Genomic DNA, 26,400 nt, shown 5'->3' with positions numbered 1-26,400 from the left:
CACTAAATCGCCCTTCATGTCTGTTCAAATGTTCAGTTTACGTTGAAACAGCGTCAGAAGGGTGGTAACTCAACAGGATGGAGGATGTAGTTTGTTATGATGCAAAACTAGACTGGATAATCATTTAACTTAGCATAGCCCATTGACTAAATAGGGTTGTTAAAATAAAAGAAATGTATCGGTACAACAGATTACAATCCCAACAGTACTTCAAACCAGCCTTCAAAATGAAAGTTTAGTATAATCAGCCACTCTCTCTGCTATTTGAAACTACTCCTGAAGGGATTTGAACTGAAAAGTAGCATTCACGCGCCCTTTTCAGCTGGAGCAGAGAACTAAAACGGTTAATTACATAATTACATTTGATTTCCTAGCATTTTCCAGTCATCGGTGACTTTATTTTGTCACGTTTTATTGGCTTTTCACAGTCGAGTAAAATGACACTCAGGTGAGCCGAGGCTCCGCCCACAAACCGCAGCAGGCGCCCTGATTGGCTGGTTCGAACAGCGCTTTCTGCCACACATACACAGCAGCAGCTGCAGCAGCAGCAGCGGAGCCGGAGAACATGAAAATGTGAAAACACCCGAGACCCGATAGGACCAGCTCAAGATTTCCACCAGGAAAAAACTCGTTACAACGGCAAAAAGCGAACAGACGCTCCCACACTGAGGAAAGGGTTCTCACACACTGCCGCCGGTAAGTTTCGAACTGTTACTTCGTTTCGCAGCTGTGAGAATCAGAGAAGCGTGTTTGGAAGTTTTCGCGCAGAAGTTGCTTCATTGTTTTTTTCTTCCTAAAATCCATGAGGGAGCCGCGTGGAGGCTCCTAACACGGCTCCCAGCAAAATACCGAACATAAAATACAACCGAGGTCCTGCGTGACTTCTTGCGACAAGTATTTTAAATATTATGACTCGTCAAGCTCGACAAATTTCTTAGTGTACGAAGAAAACACTAAGTCTGAATCATAACTGAACGTACAATATAGGATGTATGTAGATTATTTTTAGGTTTGGTGCTAAAACGTCTGCCACAAGCTAGTTTAAATTATTATTATTAAGTTTTTACTTTTCTTTTTTTTATATGTAAAAACTGTGGTTTGTTGTTTAACTTTACCGTTAAGCAAACGATGCGCAACCTCCTTCGCATAATTCAAGTATTTTAAACCGCATCTACATCACTGAATCTTCCAGCTCTGCCTGTTACATAATGGCAGGTTGGTTAATAGTGTTTGACGGGTCCGGGCTCTCTCCTGTATGGAGCATTATCCTTGACTGGCAGGTGGGAATAAATAGGTGAGAGGATCAGTGGCCCACTGGAGCATGTCCTGCATGGGAGACAGTTGCATGATAATGAAGTGGTTGTAGCAGAGGCGATTCTAGAGTCTGTAGGGGCCCCAGGCAAACGTGTCCATGGGGGGGCCCTACCACCAGTTTTATCCCACAGGCCAGGGGACTGCTCCCTACTGTGTGTGTTCGATAAATCCCATTTATAAATATACATTATTATTATTATTATCATCATTTCGCATTCAGTATTAAACTATTCAAATAACACACTGGTTCAGTTATTATTTTTTATTATTTCAAACATGTGCAACAGTACGGGTGGCCATGCAACATAAACATACTGGTGTGTGGTAAAGAAAATAATTGACAGATTCAAGTTTTACCATAGCTAAATAGCTAGTTGCTAGCTAGATGCATAGGGACTGTGTGACAAAACCAGATCAGTTTTGGCCTGTTAGCTTCTCTTCTGATAATATTGTGGTGTGCGCCTGGGATTTCATCTGGGGACTGAATAGGCTCTCGGCTAATTGCGGGGGAACCCGACAGAGTCGGCGTGTAATATGCGGCCTCGTGATTGGCTCAGCAGTGATGGGTGTGGGTCCTGCTGTGTACAGGAGGCTTAGATTGACAGGTCTTGGCTAGTGTGGTGCACTGTTGAGACAGCTCCTGTATCGCTGAATGAGTGAAGTGCTGATAATCAACCACCTCTGCCTCCATTTATCCCTTTACTAATATGTGCTGGATGCACATTAATGTGTATTCAAACACATTTAAATTTGTGGGGGAAAATTAAAAAATATATAAAATGTCTAATCAATCAAAGATTTTGCAGCTCCCTGTTGAAGACCTTTGCCGTAGGCTGTAGGAAAAAAGGACAATGATGTATCCACCCATTTTCCATATTGACTCAAGTGTCACACGGCTATGGGTTACTCTTTTTGAGTCTGTTCACTACTGTCCGATGGTGCAATGGGACCTCTTCATGGACCGTTCAGTCATCATGCTGCCATGTCCTGTCAAATAACTAACTGAAATGAAACTTCTTAGAAAAAGTGACACTTGAACGTGAATCAACATTGCATTAGCTACCAAAAATGTATTTGACATGTACTTCAGTGTTTTAGTCCACTCACCTGGAGGTGGTGCTTAGAACCTATACTGCAGCCAGCCACCAGGGGGAGCTCCAGATGCTTCACTTTTGTGGACTTTGCTATGATCTCCACTATTTTTACAGACTATGATTTGTCACCGTTGTCTTATTAAAATATAAAATGCACCCAGTTATTTCACGCTGTAAGCTTTATTTATTTACTTTAACTCACAAATATTAGGATCAGCCCATTGCAGTCATGATGGGCAGGAGATGGGAAGGTCCTCCTGTACAAATATAGTGACCAAAAATAAAATAGCAGGTCTCAAGGAATACTGATTGTGCATTGCATATACAGTATAATAAATTGAAAGCTGGACATTGAATATACCTTGGAGACATCACTTCCGAAAAAAAAACTCCTGAGGAAACACAAGGTCAAGAGACTTTAAATGGCATCATGTTAATAATGTCAAAAAAGTCAATTAAAAATGTTTTTGCGCTGTAGATGCACAGATGCCTGTGTTCGCTGTTCACAAGCTTCATCTCTGTTTGCGGTGGCTAATGGGATCGAGCGATGTTTGCGTTTGTGATGCTCTCGCTTCTCTAAGAAACGTCTCTCCCACCGTTGTGTTCGGATCAAAGCACACATTGACTGACATGTTTTCTTTATCCTGCTGATGCGCCTACTGTGCCAGGACAATAAAAAGCAGTGCATTGATGTGAAGTATGGAACATGCGACAATCCTTGTTTCCTGTTGGAGGAAAAAGGATGAAGTAAAGGGTCGACAGGTGCTTCCTGGAAAGAGGTTGACACCAGGGATGAGCCGTTCCCAGTCTATACTTCAGACGAATATACGTCAGGTTTATTTTTGTCTTTAAAAACAAGATGTTTTTCTCTTTGTTGGCTGTAATATCTTCCCTTTGGATTTCAGATTTGCCTTCATCTCTTTAAAGGACAGGGTGGTAACTACAACTCATGATGGCTTGTCGTCATCATTCATGGGTCTCGTTCATGAAAAAAGACTGTGCTGAAAACTTTTATTGTCTATTAATGTGAACACAAATCACCTTAAGGGAAGTCTGGCCTGCAGAGAAAATTGCAACTAGATTAGAATCAATGATACGGTCGATGTGCTTCTTGTTCCTATTGCTGCTCTTGTCTGGCCAAATGAAATCCAGCAGTTTTTCCTCCTGCACTATTTAGTCCTTACAAGTGTTAAGCACAGTCCAGAGAAAGTCGGGCTAACAAGCATTAATTGTCCCTTCTTATCTGTTTAGTTTCCTCTGGTCAATCAATTTTAGAACTAATAACTTGGGAAACAGTTAAAACTGAGAAAAGGACTTTGCGTAATGCGGAAGTGGTTGGTCAAAGTGATAAACCCACAGTCAGTTTATTTATAATTCCTTGATTTCCTCATGGTAACTTTAGCTTCTTTTTTGCTTCTTGGTTTGGTTTTTAAATCAGGGGATGAAAGGAGAGTGAATACTGGTCTTGGCATGTGTTTCAAGAAACAAAATTTCAAATTATATAGTTGAGATGGTCCGTTCCCTAGTTGACCAGACTCTCTCTAATAAATGGCTCTGGTTTGCACCTCGTTACACTGCCCCCATGTGGTCGGGGAAATGGTCGCTCCTGTAAAGCTCTAGTAAGTTGAGCAGTTTTTTTTTGGATATTTTCTAGGAACATAAATACATAGCAACACAATTAATGTTAGATTCTGTGAGTATATTCATCCATTCAGTTTGACTGACTGGCTTTGTTGGATTTTGAACATGAATTTAATTTACTGAACGTGTGTTCATTTGTAAATGTGTTACTTTTGAGTCCTTGAGATTTTTATTTATTTATTTTTTTAAACCTTGAGTTTATTGTATCAAATCAAAGTGTGATTCTGCGATGCCGTTGCTCCTCAGTCTGAACAGCGGTCTGTCTCTGACAATACAGTGCGCCACTGTGTTTCAGACAAAGCTGTCATGAGCCAGCTCATAATAAATGAGTGCACACATGAGTAGCAACCTCATTTCCAACTATCTTCATAAAGACCATCTGCTTGATCTTTGGCACCAGCCCTCGCGTTTTAGGCCTGCCAAGGCAGAAGAAGTTAATATATACACACATGCACGCACACACTCTTGGTCAGGACCCCCCCTCCCCTCCCGTAAGCTGTATCCTAAATAAATGAGGGGTAATCCAAGATTTCATTATCCTCTCCATTGTGTCCACACATGCAGCATCACGGCCCATATGTGCCCACGTGCATTTTTAACTCATTAAGCCTCCTTTGTTTCATCTGCTGCCGTGTGTGTGTGGTGTTGTAGACGCACATTAAAGCTGACATCATGCATTAATCTTCCGTGCCGTTTCATTTCCAGTTAACTTGTGCAAAATATGTTACGTTTTGTATACATTTTTTTAAAAAAAGCTATTGTATTCAGTCACTTGCAGTTTCTTCTTAAAAGTAGCATCTTAATATCTTTTCAAATCTTATCGCTGGATTCTGCTCTTGTTGTCTGTTAAAACTCCGATCATGCTGCTGAACTTGACAAAACAGCTTAATCTGAACCAGCTGACCTCACTCTGTCCCACAGTCATGTGGACTTGTCAGTTTCTATTGACTAGTTTATGTCATAGATGTTATGAAGAAAGGTCACAGAGAGGATTCAGTGCGGGTTCTAGTAAACTGCACAACAGCTTTAAGCCATTTTTTTTGTAATCTCTCAGTGAATAATGTGAGAATAATGTTTCCTCTTGACTCAAGTTTCTTTCTGATGACAGATGATGTGAGGATTCAGGTTTCTCCCACCGTGGCTGATTAAGGTGAAAGGTGCCCCACCTTCTAAGTCCTCCCCTCCGCCCCTAACCAGGATTATTATGCGACAAACAAACGTGGCTAATTAGCCTGAGCTCGACGACCCCTCGACCTTACGCATCTCCTTGTCCTGATGCTCTGTGAAGATTTGGAAAGGGTCGACGTGGAGGTTAGTCTTTAGTGGCCCCAGTAAGGCCTGGGATTGTGTCTTTAGGTGCGTGATAATTGGCTCCAGCACTGCATGGCATGATTGAGTTGCTGATCATTTTAGGGATCACCAGTAAAGAAAACACAAATCACAAACTGCACTCTGCAGTAGCAGACATTTCTTATGTCACCCCGGCAGTGTTTGGCAGCTAGAGAGATGTCGCCTTTAAAATCAATAGATTCCTGCTGTACTATCCGATCCACAGTTTCACGTCCTAGTTAATTTAATGAACGGGTGATGTGGTTTTGTTTAATGTGGGAGGAAAACTGGTTACAAATGCCAGAAAACAACAGCGAGGATAGATCAACGGTCAAACTTGTTTGGCCCAGGTGTTACAAATGGGCAGCCTGCGCTGTGGCTGGAGCGGTGATGTCAGCTAAGCTAGCGGCTGTGTGTATGAGGTCAGCAGAAACAGCGCGGAGTGGGCACCTTGCCAGGTCCGCTGCAGCTTAAAGGATGCCGCTCCTCTGTGTCGAATGCCTCAGCGTTGATCGACTCAGCCAACTGATTGCTGACATCATGCTTGGAATATGACAAAGAGACAACTGTGAGAATGAAAAAAAGTTTGAAGCGCTGATTCAAGCTTTGCAGCTGTTGCCGCCGTCGATACAACTCTGTTAGAAAAGTGACAGTTTCACTTGGTTCAGTCATATTTTCAAGCGCAGCTGAAAATCTAAAGATGTGTTTTCCAAATGTAGGTTTCTGGGGCACGGTGAACTCTAAACCTAAGGCCTCTCAATGTTTCAAACAAAGCTGTTGAGGCAATCATGTCACCTGACTTGTTGGTCACACAGTCTCCATTCATTCATAGTTTTTCCTATAGGTGGTCACGATGGAGCAGCATTGGGGTTGTCTCCTTTTAAAGATCCTGTTCAACATTGGAGTCATTGTTTTACTTAGCTTAGCAGATTGAAAATGTGACCAGGAATCTATTCGTCAAGTCACCTTAGATTTCCACTCTAATGAAGCCTGATCCCAGAACATTTGTTTGTAACACCATGAAACATGTTTAAGGAAGTCATCCTAACATGTTTTAGGTTTAATTGTATCTCTTGCTTGAAGGGATGTTTGACACCAAGGACAATCTTGTGTGTTCTGGACCCTGTTTGCTGCAAACCAGTGTCCCTTTCCACAGACTTGAGGTCAGCTTGCATCGTTTCCTCAATTGGTTTGTGGAGAGCTAGGCTAGGAAGAGCTAGGCCTGATCCTGAGTCGGCACTAAAGGGCTTTAAAATGTTGGAGCTGACCCAGTGGCGTGTAGCGAGCTGTGGATTAGCATCAACAAATCAAAATGGGATTGGCAGGTGGTTCCCACTCATTCAAGCCTCTAAGATGGGCTTTACCTCCACCGTCTCATCCCTCAGGAAAGACCTCTCCAACAAGGACGAAAAGGTCGGAGCCAAGAAATGATTTAATCCCGGTTCAAAGGCTAATAATCTTTAACGATGGAAAAGCATGATGAACAGGACCGTGCGGGGCCGGGGAGACCGAATAGCTCTAGAAAGTAAAGTTTAAGATGCGGGGCTTGGTTGGACAGCAGAGCTCTGACATGTATATTTACTTTTTGCATCCTCTCTCTCAACTGAATGAATTTCCTTCTCGGTGCGGACAGGCCCCATCTGTAATGAAAAGGGGGAGGCCGGCCTCTAAATGAAACGCTCCCCTGACAGGGTAATTAAGTCCAGACACAAAGGGCTCAGCAGGAAGGGGTTTAATAGTGGAGGAGTTAGTATTCTCTGGGGGTTAGTTGGGTCCGGCAGAACCTCTTTGGTCTGCGGGGACAGGAAGGGACGCAGGAGGTGCACCGGCTCCAGGTCCTGGCCCAAAGCCACTTCACACTGAATTAGAAGGACGCACAAAGATATTACTCATCCATTGTGTCAAAGACTGAATTAGCAAATGAACTGCCTAAAATATTACATTTCCTCATCAGAAACCTTTAAAGTGAGATCGATCACTGAGGGAGTTGTACCTGTGGAGGCACAAAGGGCCTGTGTTACACAAAGACAAATGTCCCCTTATTTAAATTGTCGTTTTTAGCCTCAGTCCTTTTAGGCGTCCAAGCTTCCAGACTCACATTTTGTCCTGCGTCGCACGCAAACACACCTGGAAGACTCCGGGGGGGTTTTTGAAATTCCACATGGCTGCCTTCGGTTTTATACTTCACCTATGTGCGCTGAATTTTACTCATTTATTTTTATACCACTGACGCACACAACGCCATGTAGTGGAAAATCAAAAGGACATCACCGCCTGAACATTCCCACTTTCAGCTCATTACGTAAGGCGTTCTCATTTCTTCTCTGCACTTATGCACGGGTGCCCGCGCCCCGGGGGGCTGCCGGGCGGCGTGTTGCGTGCGCGCCGCCACGTGCTGCGTGTTGTGGCGACAGAGCGTCGTGGAGGTGGATGCGTTCTGCCGTCTGGAATAGCACTGATCCTCTTAAATGATTACTGGCCGCGACTAGAGACAGAGGCGACCCGCGTGGGCTACAGGAGGACAGATGTCTAAACCCCACCCTCAGCAAAACACAAGTAGAGAAGCATCTATGTTTAGTTGACGCAGGCTAGATCTCCTTCCTGAAATAGACACTGTATAAGTCTGTTATACTGCTCATTTGGACGTGGACAAAGGCTGTTTCTTGAATTTATTCAGCACCTTTTCCCAGAAGTGTTTTGGAGCAGTGTGAGGAGAAAACATGCTGCCCTGTGCTTCTTAAGGGAGGAAACTGGCTAATTTAGTTGTGGCAGGTGGTTCACAATGAAGTGTAGTTTCAGTCACAATCGAGATGTATATACGAAACTCTGTGATGTTGCTATAAATGTAACATCTGGAAACTCTATCTGACTTTAATGCTTAGAGTGGTGGAGTCTATTCAACCTGAAAATAGCTGTTTTCCTGGGGGAATAAAACCTACACCAAAGCTTTTATTTCACTCCCAACAAGAAATGCAGGTTGGACAACCCAAACCTGACCCCGGGTCTTTTGTGTACCGGGTTTCTGTATGTCTTTCACTCAGTTAATCCTTTGGTGGCTTTAGAAATGTGGGAATGACTCTCATGTGCCCCTGGAAGACAGCGAATTGTTTTAAAGACAACTGAGATTTTACGTTGCAAAACCCCTCGAATGATTGAAAAATAACATTGTTAATATGAATTTACAGCTTGAAAATAAGTTCAGCTGCATATTTGGCCCCAGGGAAATCTAAGAATCCCAAAAAAATAAATAAATAAATGAATGCTTAATGTTGTTTGCTTGTAGAATCATGAAGGTGAAGGATGGGGGAGTTCTGGTGTTTGCCCCTTTGTGTGTTTTCCCCTTATCTGTATGTGAACCTTATCACTCACCCCAGCTAGTTGTCTCCTGAGATTGTTTAACCCGGCCCCAACCTCAGTTTAACCCCAATCAGTTACTCCTGCAACGCCCAATCTAAGATTTAATCTGAATCACGGAGGGGTTGTTACAAGAAACCTAACTCCAACTGGAGAGAAACTCAGCTCCAAAGGGAACAGACTCCAACATAAGCCCAGCATTGTCGTATGTTTTTTCCTCTTCCGACCGTACGGGAATGTGCGTGGTGGTGCTCCGTGTCGAGCCCTGCCCTTTGCAACGCGCCGCTCCAAGTTCACCGCCGCCGCCGCAATAAAACGGGGTTTTGTCTTCGCCTCCACTTGTGGGCTTCGGTCCTCCCGCTCTCCTCTGCGCGTGACATTTGACTGTGTGTGGGTGCCTTTGGTCCCTGCAGGGAGTCGCGCTCTCAGGCTCTGCCGGGGCCCCAGATGCGCACAACTGGAGTCCAGAGCCAGAGATTCGCTCTTTGTTCCCGTTTCGTTGAGAGCGAGCGCCTGCGAGCTGAAAAGAAGCCGGCCCAGTCCGGATTGTTCTCTCTCCTTAGAAAGTTAAATGTCGCCGCTCTCTTGCTCTTTCTGGCTCTTCCTCTTTGTGACCCTCAAGGACATTTCCAAACAATGGCTTAAAAGACTTGTTTGAAATCATTTCAGGCCTCATCTAAATGCCACAAAACATTTTTTTAGCGCTTGATGTGCCAGAAGAAATTGATTGATTTTCAGTTTTTGAGCATTGTAGCGTCTTATTCTCTCTTCTATTCTATTCTTCTCTAAAGTCTTGAAGGATGGACAAAAGATAATTGAATTCAACCACGTAGCACTAGAGTGAGTCTGGTTAAAACAGCTGTAGAAAGCAAACATCTGGCCGTCTGATTCATTCGCTTGACATCCTGCGTTCTTGGTTTTCTTCCTCTCTCCGAGGCAATTTAGTCGGAACACTTTACACATGGATGTCATCTTTCACGACACCCACTGCTCTGCGGCTCTTTCCAAAAACACCAGAGCAAAGGGCTCCGCTCTCGTTTGTTTGTCCTGGTTCCCATCCCCAACTTTGTCCTGAATGCTGGTTTGAATGGCTGGTGGGGGGCGAAAAGGAAGTGGAGGTAAACCCCCCCTCCCCTCCCAGCTCACCTCCCGCATCCCCCTCTCATTCCATTTCATTGCATCCTGGTTGGGGAGTTCCTGGTTCGGCTGCTGGCTCGGACATGAGAAGGAGGAGTGTGTTGTGGTTTGTGTGTGTGTGTGTGTGTGTGTGTGTGTGTGTGTGTGTGTGTGTGTGTGTGTGTGTGTGTGGAGGGTGGCAAGCAAACAAAACAATGGAGGCTTTGTGAGAGGGTCCCGCCGTGGCAGGATTGTTGTGGGGGAGAAAGGGGGTGGTCGAAGCTTAGCGAAGCATAGCCACTTCATTAGTCAGGGCTCTCCTTTTGCACCTCCTCCCATCCATCCTCCCTCCCTCCCTCCCTCCCTCCCTCCCTCGCTGTCATCCTCTCGCTGCCTTCCCCTTCCCCGCTCACTCGTGGAACTACAGACGCAGCAGCCGCTTTGGCCCGGACGGCGCTGAACGTGGTGCGGGGTTCTGGCTCAGCGATGATGACAGCGTTCTTTCTGGGCTGACCGGAGCCGCGCGCTGCAGCGTCTTCCCTCGGTACCGTAGTGTTTTCGTCCCGAGGTGAGTCTCCTTGCGTTGTCACCCCGTCTGAACCATCCCATCCCGTCCCGTCCTCGCCTGCTTTCGTGCATCCGCTCTTCCCTGGCCTGTGGTTTTGATTCTGGATGACTTGACACATCGCTCTCAGTCAGGCCTTTGACGATCAACTGGAATTATTTTAGTTGTGGGTTTTTAGTTAAAGCCTCAGGAATCTGTTGTGTTTCTCATATCAGTTTCATCACTCTGCATGATGACATCAGTAGAAAACACCAGAACACACAAGCAGTGCAGTGTAGAAGTTGTAGAGTGTTGTTGTTGTTGTAGTTTTAGGCTGATGTATGCTGATATTTATGTATCCAAATAGGAATGTGGGGGCTGGTGGTGGAGGACTATTGCCTCAGCTGTGTTGACCAAATGATCAGGGTTATTAGATCCTACGTGCTTGTGATTGCTTTCTCCCCCCACCCATTGCATTTCTTTGTCAAACGCAGACCCTCAGGGACAGTCCAGCGTCCGGGTAATCCTTCACATCCTGTGTGGGAAAGTGGGAGAGGGCCTCGTTCAGAATAACTCATCGCTTCCTCATGAGAAAGTTTGATTCGCTTAAGCTCACAGCGGGTCTCGTAAAAACAACATCGTCCCTGCAGCTTTTCACCCAGAGGGTCGCCTGCAGCATCCTGAGCGGCTGTTTGCAGCGTGTATCCTGTTTAACGCTCCTCTTCCTCAATCCTTGTTATTTTTTCACCCCCGAAGGCATCGCATTCAACTTCCTAATTGAATTTGTCAGTATTTCTCGTATATTTGATTACACGCTCATAACGCAGTGAATGGAAGATTATACATTTATGAGCTGATAGCGGAGCTTGAATTAAGGATCTGAAGGTGGCTTAAGAAAGAAGAGCCACGTGGATGAATTGAGTTTAAAAGGCTGAATGGACTTGATGGGATAATCAGCGCGGGCCTTGAATGGAGCTTGGGAGTCGCTACGTGGAACCAGTTAAGCTCGCGGGTCATTCACAGGCTCTTCTCTTGTTTCTCTCTTGTCCCAGGAGTGTGAAGGCTCAGGCGTAGGGCTGGGTTATGAGCTGAATATATTGAATGTGCGGCTGGGCCTTATTCATCATTGATTTAATCTGTCAAGGATTTTATTGATCCAGTTGTTTAGAGCTAACCATTTCCTCCATTAAACAGTGTAATTTATCAGACCACAATGCAGCTGAAGATTAATGTCCAATCTGGATCTAGTCAGTGAAAGAGTATCATCCAGGGCTCAGACAGAAGTATTAATATTTAATACTAGTTTCTGTTTAATATTAGCCGATAAACAGCCACCATTGACTGACTCATTATAAACACTGTGAAGCTAATACTGACCTAAAGCCACGATAATCACGCTACAATGTTTATTAAACTGTTTTATTTAGAAATATCTTTATTTCCTCTGGGTCTACATGGATGAGTGTTTACCACTCAGACATTATTACCTCTAACTGCCTTTGATCAGCCAGTCAACTATTCTGATTATTGGTTAACTGCTTTAATTATTTATGAATAAAAATGCCATAACACCTCTCGGTCCAGTTTCCATTAACTGAAGACTGAACATTTTGGAATCTTTGACTGTTAATCAAAGAAAAATCTGAATCTGGTGCCATTAGCTTAGCTTGTATGATGGAGCTATTTCCTGATTTCAGTTCTGTTTTTTGATCCACTTAGTAGCACTTCTGTGCAGCATTTCTGCTGGTTTTCTAGCAACTCCAAGAAGATGACAAAATCCAAGTTGTCGCTCGTTTCCTAAATCATAGCTGTAACTGTCCTGTAACCAGTCTTTACGCTACTCTAAGATAAGCTAATAACAGAAGCAAAGTATATAATCTTTCTATTCATTCTCTGCAGGAGTTAAAAGAAATGTGGCCTGTTCCTTTAAACCTGCCTGTTTAGCCCATAAATCCTGATGCATCGCGTTCAGCTGTATTGTATTTCACATTCTCTGAACTGTAACATGATCATAAAATTGTGCAGTGGACATTTTGCTCATATTTTCTCCTCTTTTCCACAGAATGAAGAAGTGACCACAGTCATGGCTGTCCAAACTGGCATCCAGGTAAGCTCTTCACACTTTGATTGGTCAGAGGTGAAATCCAGTTCTTCAGTGCAACATTGACTAGGGTGAAGGCTGGATTGTTGAAATTGCACAAAACTGGTGGCGAGCAAGATGTTGGATAGAACAGGGGATAGACCTTATTGTGGTGCCCCCTTTAGGCCCTTTAGAACCACTCTGAATATCCAAGCAGTGAGTCACCAACACTATCGGTGTGCCAAGCTGAAGAAGTTGTTGTTGCTCCTCATTGTAACAGCTACTCACATTAAATAAAGAACATCCAACAACTGCGTGAATCGCACCTGTGTCGCAGCATGCCGTCTTGTTTTTGTTATGCATGTCTGACGTTCCAGCGCTCGGACCCTGAGGAGTTTCTCCACACATTTTTTTAGGGGGAGTGGGTGGAATGCCCATTTTTCTCCCCCCCTTCCCCTTCCCCTTCCCCTCCCAGCAATGAAGCAGCAGCCATCACGAAATCCAAAACAACAAACGTATCGTGTTACAGATGTGTCACATGGCAGCACCTCCTTGAGAACAACTTTCCTCTGTCTTCTGGTTTGGAAAGTCCTGGCACTCCACCCCTGTCTTGGAGTGCGGATATGCAAAATATGTGTCTCACTGTTATGCACATAACATGTGGCAGGAACCCTTTCAGATTGATGCTGATGTGATGATAAGGCAGGGAATAGCAGACAGAGTTGTTGACTATCTGTGGTTGGATGCAGCAGCTTCAGAGGAAATAGATTAACTCGAAACATCTTGTGTTGAACTTTAGAGACAATAAGGAGGCCTCACCACTCATTCTTATAATACTCCCACATTTATCTGTCATAGTGTGGACACGTTCGTTCCAGTCATTATTGTAGAGAACTGGGGCTAAGTGGATAGTTTTTCCTCCTGACTTTGCGTGTTGTCAAAGGCACCCTGTGAGGATATTGATCCGTACGATAGTGTAACACCACGGTTACTTCCAAAGCTCAGCTCAGAGCTCAGTCAGATTCAATAACTGCTTCCAATCTCACTGCTCTGCTCAGCCATGCTGAAGATGTATGTATGCACTCATGAGGGTGGAAGTAGCATATGCACTCATCTAGAAAAGATACGGAGAAACACATTGTAAAATATAATGTCTGCTTGTTTTGGGATAGTGGCTCGGGGGTTGGAATCCACAGTAAACCAAAAAGAAATGTTGGCATTTTCCAAGAACTGATTCATGTTTATGTTTGTGGCAAAAAATCGTCTTTTTGTTCTGCTTTGGTCTCCACCAGCTCCTGAGAAAACCATCTGGCTTTTCAATTGCTAAATAGTAAAACATGTTCACCAACTACCTGCTAAAAACTAGAACGTGAAATATAAAAAATGACTGTGTTGTGGCTAGGAACAGCAAAGATGAGACTATACAAAAAAAAAAAAAAAATGTGGTGGATCCTAGTTAAACCAATCAGTTTAACGGCCATGCGTCACTTCCATTGGAATATTTCAAAAGTACCAATAAGAGCATCGGCATAGATGGTCACAATAACTAAACAAACCACCTTAAAAGAGATAAATATTTCTAAAGAAAAGATCCTGTGAAAACAATAATAATCTGTCAGTTTTGGACTGACAAGTCTTGGCTTGCCTTAAATTCCTCATTAAAACCAAGACTACCTCGTCTCTTTTCCCCGGCGTTGGACAAATCTGGGATGGGACTGGCCAAACAGAAAACCCAAGTCGCTCCTGGTATTAGAAAAGAGCAGTACGACCCCGTTAGTTCAGCGTGGCTAAACCAAACAGCTCCGGGTTAGTTATGTACCCAAAGGGTCAAAGGTCAGCAGCTAGGCCATGGGAATAAAAGAAAAAAATGGCATGGTTAAAATAAAATAAGGGAACAGTACTGCAGCTGATCTTCTATTTGGATATACGACGTGGGGCTGTTTAAAAAAAAAAAAAAACATTTCAAATCGATTCCTTTAGAAGATCTGACAATGATTAATTCATAAAATGCTCAGACCGAGTTTTGAAATCTTTGCAATTTTCTTGCATCCCTTCGTTAGAAATCTGGCTTTGGTGTCACAAGACTGGTTTCACAGGACACCTCCCGTGACATGTCGCAGTGAAATTAGTCCAAGTGCGAGAAAAAGATTCAAAACACACAACATCTGAGTGAACTGTCAGACCTGGAGGCTGATGTGTGGCACCATTTTGGTTTTAAAAACCGCAACGACACGAGACATGGACGAAGGCAAAGCCATAAGGCAACATTTGAACCAGTCACTTGATCAGAGCTCTGTTTTTGTACAACTTGCAAAATCTTGAATCAGATCGGGATCTGATGAATTGAATGGATTCGGTAGAAATACCCTGTCCCTATTTGACAGGGAGCTCTTCACTTTAGGTTTGTTGTTTACAGTTTTCATATGTACATGAGTCCAATGGTGTAGAAGAGGAAAACATGTTGTAAACATGTGATCATGAGTAGGGCTTATATAATGGAAAAGAATCTATAAATAACCATGGACATCATAGTAATGGCAAAACAATGTGATATACGCTATACGTTACTGAATAATGTTGTTACATGGAGTTTCCCCTTTGACCTTCCTACTATTGACTATTGTTTCAGGGAGTTTACTCACCCTCACTGTAAGTGGCTTAAGTTAAGAGCATCAGAAACTGCTAAAGGGTAATTGGTCACATACAGACGCAACAATGCCTGATTCTCAGTATTTTGCATTTCTTTGCTGGATTACCTGTCCACATTCCTGCACCCAGTGAGGACAGAGGTGGCGTCAAGAAATAAGATTAACTGTAAAAGCCCCCTCTCCTCCAGCACTGACTGGGTTTTATAACAGTGTCCTGCTTTAAAGCCTGAATGTTCACAGCGAGCCTGTATACAGTCAGGTGACAGAGTCCAAGGTTGGATTAACCTCACCGTTGAGGCTTTTCTAATCGCCACAACATGTTTTACGTAACGCGCGAACGTTAAACGGCGCTGCCTGATTTTCTAATTAGCAGCACATACGTGGATGTTGTGACCCCTCAGGGCGCCGCAGGCAGCCTGCCGCTCTCAGCCCCGTTATGTAACACGCGTCGTTGGATGTGAGATAACCCTTTCACATACAAGCATCAGGTGTTTTTACCACTTTCTCCTACTCAATGCGTGGTCATGAGTTCAGAATTCACTTTGGGAAAGTTTGTTCAGCACCACGCTCGTCTCCGTCACAGTGACCTTTGAACCCAAAGCGGTTACGCCAAGTTTGACCTGTCATAAACATTCGTTTGAGTGCCTCTAATCCACGTTGAATCAACGACAGAGCCTCGTGGAGGGAAGGTCTCATTTGACAAAACATATATAGTTATAATTGTTTGAGCATTCCACTGTTATGTAGGGTTGTACTCAGAATAACATCTGTGGTTGTGGAGAGAGCTTTACTGAGTAACTGTAACTGAAGGATTTAAGAAGTTCAAGGGTCTAATTAAAGATGGAAGTATAGAGCAGGAATGTGACACATGAAGGCTATAGTGTTTCTGTAGTTTCACTCATACTGTGGATACTTGGGTCTCCGTTGCTTTGTGCTTGTCTCTCAACAATCCTTCAGTTTTATGGCAGAAATCACTGGAGCAGAACCTTGAATTGAAGTCGCAAAGAATTAAGACTCGTCACCCGTCGCCTAATTTGTCCTAACCTCAGTTACGTATCATTTCAGTTTCCTGTAAATTTCTCAGTCCCATCTGCCTGATCCGGTGCTCTTTGAAGCCTCTTTCTCACTCCAGCCAAAACTCGCACACAGCTGTCCGACTATCCTCGCGGAGTCGCTGAGCTCAGAGCGCATATCTGTATAACGGCCTCTCTGTTCCACTGCCCAGAAGGTTTCCTGTTTGTAGGCTGAGCGAACACGATGAATTCGAGGCCTCAACAAGACTCGGCCTTGTTTCACGCACAATAACCCTTTTCACCACAGGGGACGCCGTGTCCCATTATTGCTCGATGACATGTGATGGACTCCAAGATTAAAGACTGTATCTTAAACAGATGTCAACATACGGGACAGGAGGAAGAGAGGGGGGTCATGCAGGAGTGAGTTATGTAATGTCTGGACGAGACATCATAGTGCACATCCGCTGCTGGTTTGTAGTTGAGCCATCCCGCTCAAAACTTGGAAAGGAGACAAAATTGTGGTCACATGGATGAGACGTTTCGGCATTTATTTTTTGTGAAGCAGAAGCTGTTTCATTCTCGTCTTTATCACACTCCGACCTTCAGTCGAACCAGTTTCATTAACATTCACGTTGGCTGTGAAACGGAATGCAGAGGTATATATTCTGCCTTCTTCATGCCAAATATCCAGCGACTCATCAGTTGACGGTGCAGAGCAGAGCTGAACGAAAGAGGGAGACAGGAAAGGGAGGCAGTGTGCGACAGCTGAGATGGATATGATGGGACGTCTGAGTCGAAAGCCGGGATCAGGCGTGCGCTGATCCCAAGACTGAGCCAGAGCTAGACGCCCATTTAAGCAGTCAAGTGCAACGGCGTTCTGTTTATTTTACTACTAGACTAGAGAAAGTGTTACAGCGGCTTTTAGTTGGTCATGAAAATATGTTAAAATAAAATTAGAATAAACAGACGGTGTTGGATGTGCAGATGAGGCTGCGCGCCTTTGAAACACAGAGTGAGGTTAACAGGCCGTGTTTCTAGGCTCTAATCTCCACTAGAGCATGGAATTGAAGTGCGCTACGACGGCAAACCCTGACGCACCCTCTCTGCCCGGGCGGCTCACGCAGATTCCTCACCCTTTCTCACAGAGCGCGGCTGGATGGTAAATAGACTCTGATAATGCGGCAGTGTTTGCTCGTGGAGAGCGGCCCGCGGAAGGACTTGTAACCTTGTTTCAGCGCAGGATTTTCAGCTCCTGAGGAACAATGTCTTCACAGATGATACGCTGACTGAGACACGCTCAGGCTTATCACGCAGCGCATCGCTGGGGTGATAAAAATCAAGAATAACAACAACATGGGCGCTGGAGCAGACATGGAAAGAAGAAAACAGAATTTTGTTTGATTTAATATACAGACGATACTGTTGACTGTGACTTTTTATTTCCTGGGTGAAAGTTAGATGACGTCTGTCCTCGTTGAATGCACTCCCACAGCAAACATCCAGTTAGCTTAGACTGAAATCATGTGGAAAAGATTAACATGGTTTATCCTCAATACAACAAAATCCACCCATATTTTGACACCAATTAATGTGTGGCTACCCGTGCAAAATCTGTTTCACAGGGTTGGGCCGGTTGGTCTGTTTCTCTGTGACTCCATATTGACTTTATGTCGAGCCTTGTTTGTGTTCAAATGTTGCCACTAAGACCAAGTCCACCTCTTATCATCCTTTGAATTCTTCATATTTAGCAGCGGTTTTCTCCCAAATTTCAATCTGTAGCTTTATTTCTTTTAAGGTAGAACGAAATTGTGGCGTTTAATCTTCAAATCTCTCTCCTCTCCTCTCCAGGTATGGTTCGGCGAGAAGTTCGATGCCCCGTTGATGAGCCCCAGGAGCCCTCGCAGCGTGCTAGCGCAGCGGCACGGCCCCGGACTCACAGACGTCTTCCAGTACGACCAGTGGCTGGCAGTGCGACACGAAGCCACACTGGTGCCCATGCAGGAGGATCTGGCCATCTGGCTCACGGGCATGCTGGGTAACATTCGACATACTTTACCCCTCGTTCATTTTAATTACTTTCTCCTGATTGAACCATACAAGAGTATATTGTCGAAAACTGTGCTTGCGTGATTTAGCACTAGAGAGTTTCATGCTGACATTCTGCCCCTGCGGGCTAGGAAAATACTGAAGCACAATCGACACAGGTCTCCCATGTAATTGGATTTGCTGCTATTTCCAACCAGCTCTTAGCAAACCACAGAAACGGTAGCGGAACAAAATCCCTCATTTCACCTGTCTGCCATTATACTGACACCTATTGTCCCTAATGATACAATGGAGCGGCGAGGAAACTGAAGCTGGCTGGAAGCTGACTCTATTGTTAACTGCAGAAACCGTTTCTTTTAGCTGCAGTCATTCAGTTTTTCTCATGAGGAATGTGGGCAGGTACCAAACACTCCACATGAGTTATTGGTGGCGTGACCGGGATGACCTGCATCCCACATTTTTAGGCTCTTTAAACCGTTTCGCCGCTCCGATCGTCAATCCTGAGGGGCCGGATGCTGCAGAAACAGGTGGCGTGGATAAAGTTTCAAGCCTTAAGGGTCGACTGTTGGGGAGCAATCTTTGTCCCCAATCTTTGGTGGTATTGTGGATTCTGTTCCCAGTGTGAATTAAGTTGCCCTTTATGTTATTCCCTAGGGCAGTGATTTACAATAAAGGGTCATGGGAGCGCTGTAAATTCTGTAGCAGTCTTCTGTTGAAAAGCTGATGTTTAGCAATGTGTCTTACAAGGGGAAAAAAGGCTTTTGTTCTGTGGTTTTGGCCTTAAGAAATCTAAATGAAGTGAGACAAATCTTTCCACAAATGGCTCACGCAAATGAAAACGCGGGCTTACTTGCACTGAGCTTGGTTCCTGTTTTCTAATCGATTTTTCCAGGAGAGGAAGTGAGAGCTGAGTTTTTCATGGAGGAGCTGAATAACGGCGTGAAGCTCTGCCAGCTTATCGGCGTGCTCCAGACCAAGATCGCCCAGAGCTGCCCCTCCGCGCTCGGCAAGGTGAGTCACGCGGCACCGATGAAAATAGCTGAGACAAACGTCCAAAGGGAGGCTTCATGCTTGCACGTGAGGGATGTTTGGGGAGAATTGTGCAGGTCACACTGTGGATGAGACTTTCACTAAATGAACTTCTCATGTATAAAAGCTTTCCTCTCTTATATCTGGGGTATTTAGTTTAAAATTACCATTCTCATTATTGCGTACAGCAAGTCTGGGACTTAATTATCCAGATTTCTTTGTAATGTCACCATTAATGGAGATAGGTCAAGTCCTATCAATTCACATTTTACCTTATTTTGGTAAAAATATACAGACTCTTTACCTGCCTGAATTAAACCCAGAATTACATAAGTTATGTAAAGAACATTTCATAGGTCAAGAGAGTTTCAGTTTGTCATAAAACATGTACAAGACTCAAAAAGGATAAATGTAAAGATTCATTTTAATTAAATGTAATGTAGCTAGTTTAATGTCACCGTAACTTTCTCTCTCCATAAGTTACCCAGAGAGTTAGATAGATGGATACTAGTAATTTACAGCCAGGGTCTTCAATGTTTTTCAGGCCAAGGACCCCAAACTAAGGAGAGATTAAGTAGAGACCCCCTACCTACTATATGTGCTCTATATTAAACTCAGCGTTGACTGAAAGACAACATCTTCTGTCTCCATTTATCCCTTTACTAAAATATGTTGGATTCATGTTAATGTGTATTTAAATAAACTTAAATTTGTGGGGAAAAAAAAAATAAAAAATACATAAAATGTCTAATCAACCAAAGATTTTGCGAACCTCCTGCAGTACCTGCGCATCCCCCTAGGGGTCCCAGAACCCCTGTTGAAGACCTATGATTTGCAGCTTTTATAATACTTTACTGTTCTGTGCCAGGATGGCACTAGGTGCGTTTCCATTAGTTTTTTTCAATTGAGCTGTAACTCTTGTAAAGTCTTGTCTAACGATTTCCCATAATCCTCTTAAATATGTCATATGAGACTTCACTTTGAGGAAAAAGGACTTCAGATGAACTGGTCACATGACCCCCTGAGTCATTTGCGGTGACGGGGAAATTCTGAGAAAGTGTTTCCAGTATAAACTGTTATATCGATACGTCTACAAAAAACACCTCATGAGAGTGTAAAAGTGTTTTAGTGATATTTTTTTTCCATTACCAATTTTTTACTGCGATATTTAGGTTTGCATCAACTGTCGTTAACGAGAGTTTACTGAACGGTTTCACACAAAACCAAATGCTGCTCTTAAACCCAATCTTGCAAATAAATGAAAGTGTCATTTAACTACAAACGACAAATATCCATCATGAGAGTTCAGGATGATGATAATTAATGACTTTATTCGTTTCCTGACAGCTGTTTCCTACAAGGAAGGTTGCCTGCAAGCGAGACGCATCTCCAGGTTCCTTCTTCGCTCGTGACAACACCGCCAACTTCCTGGCTTGGTGTCGACGCGTCGGCGTGGAGGAGACGTACCTGTTTGAGTCGGAGGGCCTCGGTAAATAGCTGCAAAACTCATTTTATCTACCGTGGAGCAGATACATTTTTTTTTCTTAATTTGAATCCTTCTACATGCTTAAGACCTCTTTTCCTGTTTTCAAATAGAGTTGAAAATCTCTCTTCAAATAGACTCTTTTCTTGTTCTCTAAATGAGGAAATCCCTTTATGTGCAGCAGCCTGAAAAACACTTGTGTGAGTAGATGTGACCTTTGAGTTTCTGGCAACAACACCATGATTTTGGCCACATTTCCTTGGTAATAGATCTCTGAATCTGGACAGAATAAGAACACAGAGTGACTCATTAAAACACCACCGTTGCTGCTGGGTCAAAGTTTAACGTGTTCCAGTCCTAACTCTGAAATAACCCTGTGAACATTTCCAATAAGTCAGTTCCTGGTCAGTTTTATCAGCAAAGAGTTTCCTCCTAACTGGAAAATCTTTTAATCCTGGAGACTGAAGTGTAGCTACGTATTCAAATAACACCTGCCTTGGATCGGCCAGGTCACCCTTTTCAATTTAAAACCTTTGGGAACTGCACCATGATGAGTTTTCCTGCATGTCCTTGGCTACTGTCGCAAGTTTTGATTCCTTTAAACAGTAATGTTCGAGTCCAAAGTGGCTAGAGGCACCAAATAAATCCATCAAGTTTAGACAGATTGGTCCAAACCATTCCAGCATATTTATTTAGCCTCTAATCTAATATTGTAACTTCACATTGAGGCTGTTAATGAGATAAACAGACTAGATCTCAGCTGTAAGCTCCTAATAATAAAAGCAGACCTGAAGAGCCGAGTCTGTTGTTTAAGCTGTACTTCTTAATGGTTTAATAGGATCTGTTGAGGAGAGCAATCACACAGAGTACTCTCTATAGGGGATCATTTCATTACGAGCAATGCCTCTGATTGGGATGAGTTAGAAGGAGGCAATACCCCTGAGTATTTTTAAAGTCTTCCACCCAATCCTCTGTCCTAGGGCTGGGCCGTATGAACAAAAATGTTATTTTTCAAAATTCCGACGGTATCACTGGATATCATGGTTTGCGTGGCCCCGTGTTAGCATCGCCTGCTGATGTGGAAATCTGGGGACATTTACAGCTCTGAGATAATTTTTTTTTTTTTTAAAAATATCAATAAAGATATAAAGAAACCAGGACAGTAACAGTTTCATTTATTTGGTCATATTTATTCATGTTTAAACTGCTACGTCTGTAAAGTCAAGTCAATAGCAGTTCTACCGGCTACCGTAATAATTGTAGTCTGCGCGCAACATTTTTTTTCTGTCATTCATTAAAAGCTAAAATTTGGCACAGCTTTAGCCGGGGATAGTTCATCCAAAGGAGGACGGTCCCCAGAAATTGGAGACGTCTGGTCACCCTAAAAAAACAACCAACACCTCTTGTTCTGCCGCATCAGTTTTCAGACATTTCCATCTTCACCACACCTCGCAGAGACACAGTGTGTGTCTAGAAGTGCAACCCTGAAAATTGTCCGGTCTTGTAACACACCGTTAAGAACGCTGTGTAATCAAATAGACCGGTATTCAGGTATATTAAAAAAAAATCCTATCATAACGAAAATCTGGATATCGGTATTCGGTATGAACCGGTTCACCGCCCAGCCCTACCCTGTCCTCTTCTGCATGAATCACCTGCCATCCCCTCAGGGAATCACTAACTTTATCTTACCTGCTCATAGTGTCACGTTTTTCAGTTTTACACGTGAGTTTTGTTGCTCTTCTTCCTCACTCACAGTCGGCCTGTAACTTGTTGTGTCTTCTACCTCAGTGCTGCACAAGGAGCCTCGGCAGGTTTGCCTGTGTCTGCTGGAGATCGGCCGCATCGTCTCCAAGTAAGCCTTAAAAGCCAGACGGAGCTTCTGAATCCTTTAGAAACGGGTTAAGGTTCGTTGCCTCCGGACGTCGTTAATGTGTAAACGCTTTTTAGGTACGGCGTGGAGCCTCCTGTGCTGGTGAAGCTGGAGAAGGAGATCGAGCTGGAGGAGAGTCTGCTGATGACGCAGGAGCCGCCTCCAGCTGTCAAGACCTTCAGCGTGTGCTGCCAGCACGGCGGCCTCTACCAGCCCGGGGTGAGTTTGGAACGGACGGCAAGTGAAGGTCTCACAGTTTAAACTGACACATGTTTCACCTGGAGGCAGAGAGCGTGCTGCAAGAACAACCTTACTCTAACTCGAGTCGATGACGCATTCACGTGTGGTCTCGTGTTCCCCCCACACCAAACTGTTGCAACTGTGCAGCTGATCCCTTCAGCACATAGGTGGTACATGTGCGACCCAGTTGAAGCGGAGCCAAGATGGCGGCAGACAGCGGCCCTTTGCCGGTTCATTTGCGCCCCGCAGGGTACATGACGCATAACAGCTGACCATGTGAGGCGCAGCCCATGACTCGCCACACGTGATCCAGGCTACACATACTTATTATACGTAGTGATGTCATTTTTTTGCGTTTAAGGAGTCGTCCTCTCCAGCAGCGAGGTTTACAAACTTTGTAAACTGTTACCGATACAGACGGAGGTTTTTGTTAGGCGGGTTTATTCTCGCGGTGACGGTTTCATTCCCGGAGGAGACGACTGCGCTAAAAATAACTGCGCTCAGTGAAGTGGAAGTCGGTTTGAATAAAAGCATCCACCATCTAGTAGATTTATTCCCTAGTGCATCTGGCCTCACACATTCAAGTCAGTGGGTGTAATTGAATCATTGCTCATTTATCCAGGAGCAAAAAGCTGAGTTTAACAATGGCACGTCTACAAACCTCATCATCACCCCCTATGACGCCTTGAGTATTGATGCCTAGCTGTCCTCTGTTGTTCCTTTGCCCATGTAGGAGCACGGGATGGATGATCCACCCTGTAACTGCTCCAACAGAGTTTCTATTGAGTACCTGTCCGAGGGACGCTACAGACTCGGAGATAAGACCATTTTTATTCGGGTGAGTATGAATACACACTGTACATGAGGCAGGAAATGGTAGGATTAGTTTCCAGTCCTAACTGATCCTTGTTTAACACTAACTCTGAACACCTGACTCTCTCCAGATGCTTCACGGTAAACACGTGATGGTTCGTGTCGGAGGCGGCTGGGACACTCTGCGCGGCTTCCTCATGAAATACGACCCTCTGCGAGTGCTGCAGTTCACCACCCTGGAGCAGAAGATCCTGGCCTTTCAGAAAGGCCCCCCAGGCCTGGGAGGTCACCAGCACAACGCGGCCCCTCCTCCTCCTCCTGACATGGACCCCCTCGCTGCCGTCAACAACCTCATCTCCTCCTCTTCGTCCTCGTCCTCCTCCTCCACCTCGTCGTCTTCCTCCTCCTCGGGCTCCAGCTCCAAGCAGACTCCCGTGAACGCTGCAGGTCAGACGTGTCGCTCCTACGCCCCCTCCCCGGCCGGCACCCCTACCCTGCCCAGGAAGGGCTTGGCTCCTAAGAAGAATCTCCAGATGACACCTACTTCCCCCAGGAAGCCCACCCAGCTCCCTCTACCCATCACCAGCAAAGGCTCCTCCTCTCTGCCCTCGACACCTGTGGGGGTCTCCTCCAGACACCCTCCCAGCCCCGGGTGTCAGGGCGTGCAGGCGCAGCGTCGAGCTCTGACTCCAGCAGCTTCTCCGTCGCCTGCTCCTGCAGATCCCAGCCCCCTCACGTCCAGGCTGAAGCTCCGAGCACCGACACGCGGCCCCGCCTCTCAGCCCAGGAGCCCCGTGTGCCCCGAGCCCTCCTCCAAATACCCCAAACCCTCCAGCCCCTGCGCCTCCCCGTCCGCCGCCCCAGTGCCTCGCCCCGTCCCCGCACCGGTACGGGCGCCTACCTCCAAAGATGCCCGGCCCCCAACGGGCGCCAGCCAGCGCTCCCGCCTTGCACAGCGCCGCCCCGGCTCCCCGGCGTCGCGCCTCCGTCTGGAGGCAACCAGGCGAGCGAGGGCGACCACGAGGGCTGCGGCGGCGACAGCAGCAGCCCCACAGCTCCGGACCCCCACCCCCAGCTCACGGACAGCCTCCCCCGCACCGGCAAAGCCTGCCAGCTCCCTGCCCAAGGCCAAGGAGGCCACAGCCAAATCTAAGGGACCAGCTCCAAGCAAGGCAGCTGCCACCCCTCCGCAAGGTGCCGGCGTAGCCCCCGGGCGGGTCCCAGGGGCCAACGCCGGCCCCCCTGCTGCCAGCAAAGCCAGTCAGAAAACACCAGCCGCGGCACAGAGGACGGGGAGAACACAAGCAGCCACCACAAACGGCATCAACGCGAAGTCCGCTCTGAAACCCGAGCAGCCTGCAGCTAAAGCGCCGCCCCCGCAGAAAACCGCCGTCAGAGCCGTCAAAGCCGAGCCCAGCGTCACAAAGAAGACCCCCCAGGGCAAAGGAAAAACCGAGGACACGTATTTTGAAATGAACGGTAGAAGGAGGCAGAAGACTTAAAAACCAGCAGCTTCTCGCCACAAACCAGCACTTGTTGAAGCTCAGACTCTAATAGCGGACGTCATCACTAATCATGGAAAAGCTCGTCGTTGTCGACCACGTTTTGTCTCGATTTTTCTATGTTATTTAATAGTCTTTTATTTTGTATGTTTTTTTTTTCAATCCAAAAGGGTCAAACATGTCAGGCTCAGTGTGTTTTGTCTCTGTGGTGATTGGTCATATATGTGTATATCCAGGATTAACATTACAGCGTTTACATTTACACCTTCACGTACAGCCATTACAAATTTTAAGGTTTTAAGGATTTTTTTTTTTTTTTTTAAGAGAAATCATGTACAAATACTAACCTCAGTTTTTTTAAAAACTCAACACAAGTTAACAGGACACAGCCATGACTTAATAAAGCGCACTTAGTCGGAGAAAGATCTGTTTTATTCAGAAGAGAAGCAGGTAAGGTCCTGTTTTCTCCAGCAGGCTACCAAAGTTATAAAGTTGACCACAACTCGTGTTTTTTTTTGTTGTTTTTTTTTTTGTTTTTTCCCTCCCAGTGAGAACACACTTTCCACTGGTGGCAGTTTCAATCTAATACAAGTGTCTGATTTTAGCAGAAATAATAAGTAGGTGGGGAGCTGTCCTCCCGGTCCCGTGCCTTCGTCAGAATCTTTCTGAGCGGCATTAGAATGTATAAACAGAGAGGAGGGTGGCGGGTTAAAACGTTTTTCACTGATGACAATTGCACATTGTGTACGAGCACTCGTGACTCTGGATAAGAGGCAGAGTCTCGGATGAACTACTGATCGAACGCCTCTTTCTCTCTCAGACAGAAAACACTCATTTTAGAGCAGAATCTACTTAGTGTAGACTTGTTTTATATGGTTTCTAATTGTTATTAATTTGTGTTTGTGCATATTAAAAGTCTAGTTTTCTATGTGGTGGCGTTTGTGTACGTGTGAGTATGTGTCTGTATAGATACACGGCATATTATCAGTGAGGCTTTTTTTTTTTCTCCTTGTTTGGCACTTTACAGAAACCTTTGTGTTCGTCACAGTTTGAATGTTGATTCTGTCTCTTGATTAATAAATGGACAAACGTTTTAAAAATCACATTACGTTGGACACTTTTGTTTTATTCCTCCCGTGATGTTATCACTGGTCATTCTAGGTGAGACACTGAAGAGCGCAGACTGCTGTAAGAAGACACTGAGCCGAGGAATAGAAAGGAAACACAGAGAAAGAGGGTCATGTGCTAATAGAGGACGTAAAGTAACCTTTCAAATCT

The 26,400-nt window shown here is 45.0% G+C and overlaps 1 protein-coding gene across 2 annotated transcripts; it reads left to right on the top strand.

The window, feature by feature from the left end:
* The first annotated feature begins 538 nt into the window (after positions 1-538).
* gas2l3 (growth arrest-specific 2 like 3) lies at positions 539-26,225 on the top strand. Of its 2 annotated transcripts, none has more exons than XM_047575943.1 (9): positions 539-696; positions 12,455-12,499; positions 17,985-18,171; positions 19,075-19,193; positions 20,559-20,700; positions 22,486-22,549; positions 22,645-22,786; positions 23,541-23,645; positions 23,752-26,225. In XM_047575943.1, the coding sequence occupies exons 2-9, from the start codon at positions 12,476-12,478 to the stop codon at positions 25,120-25,122; spliced, it is 2,154 nt and encodes a 717-aa protein (XP_047431899.1). In that variant the 5' UTR covers positions 539-696; positions 12,455-12,475; the 3' UTR covers positions 25,123-26,225. The 2 variants fall into 2 exon arrangements, with proteins under 2 accessions (XP_047431899.1, XP_047431898.1); XM_047575942.1 differs by lacking the exon at positions 539-696 and adding an exon at positions 10,261-10,416.
* Positions 26,226-26,400: the final 175 nt, after the last annotated feature.

Source organism: Mugil cephalus, chromosome 22 (assembly GCF_022458985.1).
Source record: "Mugil cephalus isolate CIBA_MC_2020 chromosome 22, CIBA_Mcephalus_1.1, whole genome shotgun sequence".
NCBI lineage: Eukaryota > Metazoa > Chordata > Actinopteri > Mugiliformes > Mugilidae > Mugil > Mugil cephalus.
The sequence above is the reverse complement of the archived record's forward strand: the minus strand, read 5'-3'. Positions and strand labels throughout refer to the sequence as shown.

Excerpts from the sequence above, each read along its gene's own strand:
- gas2l3 (XM_047575943.1), top strand. The coding sequence starts at position 12,476 with ATGGCTGTCCAAACTGGCATCCAG. Across the intron at positions 20,701-22,485 it reads GTTTGAGTCGGAGGGCCTCG|TGCTGCACAAGGAGCCTCGG; the intron begins GTAAATAGCTGC and ends CTTCTACCTCAG. Across the intron at positions 22,550-22,644 it reads ATCGGCCGCATCGTCTCCAA|GTACGGCGTGGAGCCTCCTG; the intron begins GTAAGCCTTAAA and ends AACGCTTTTTAG.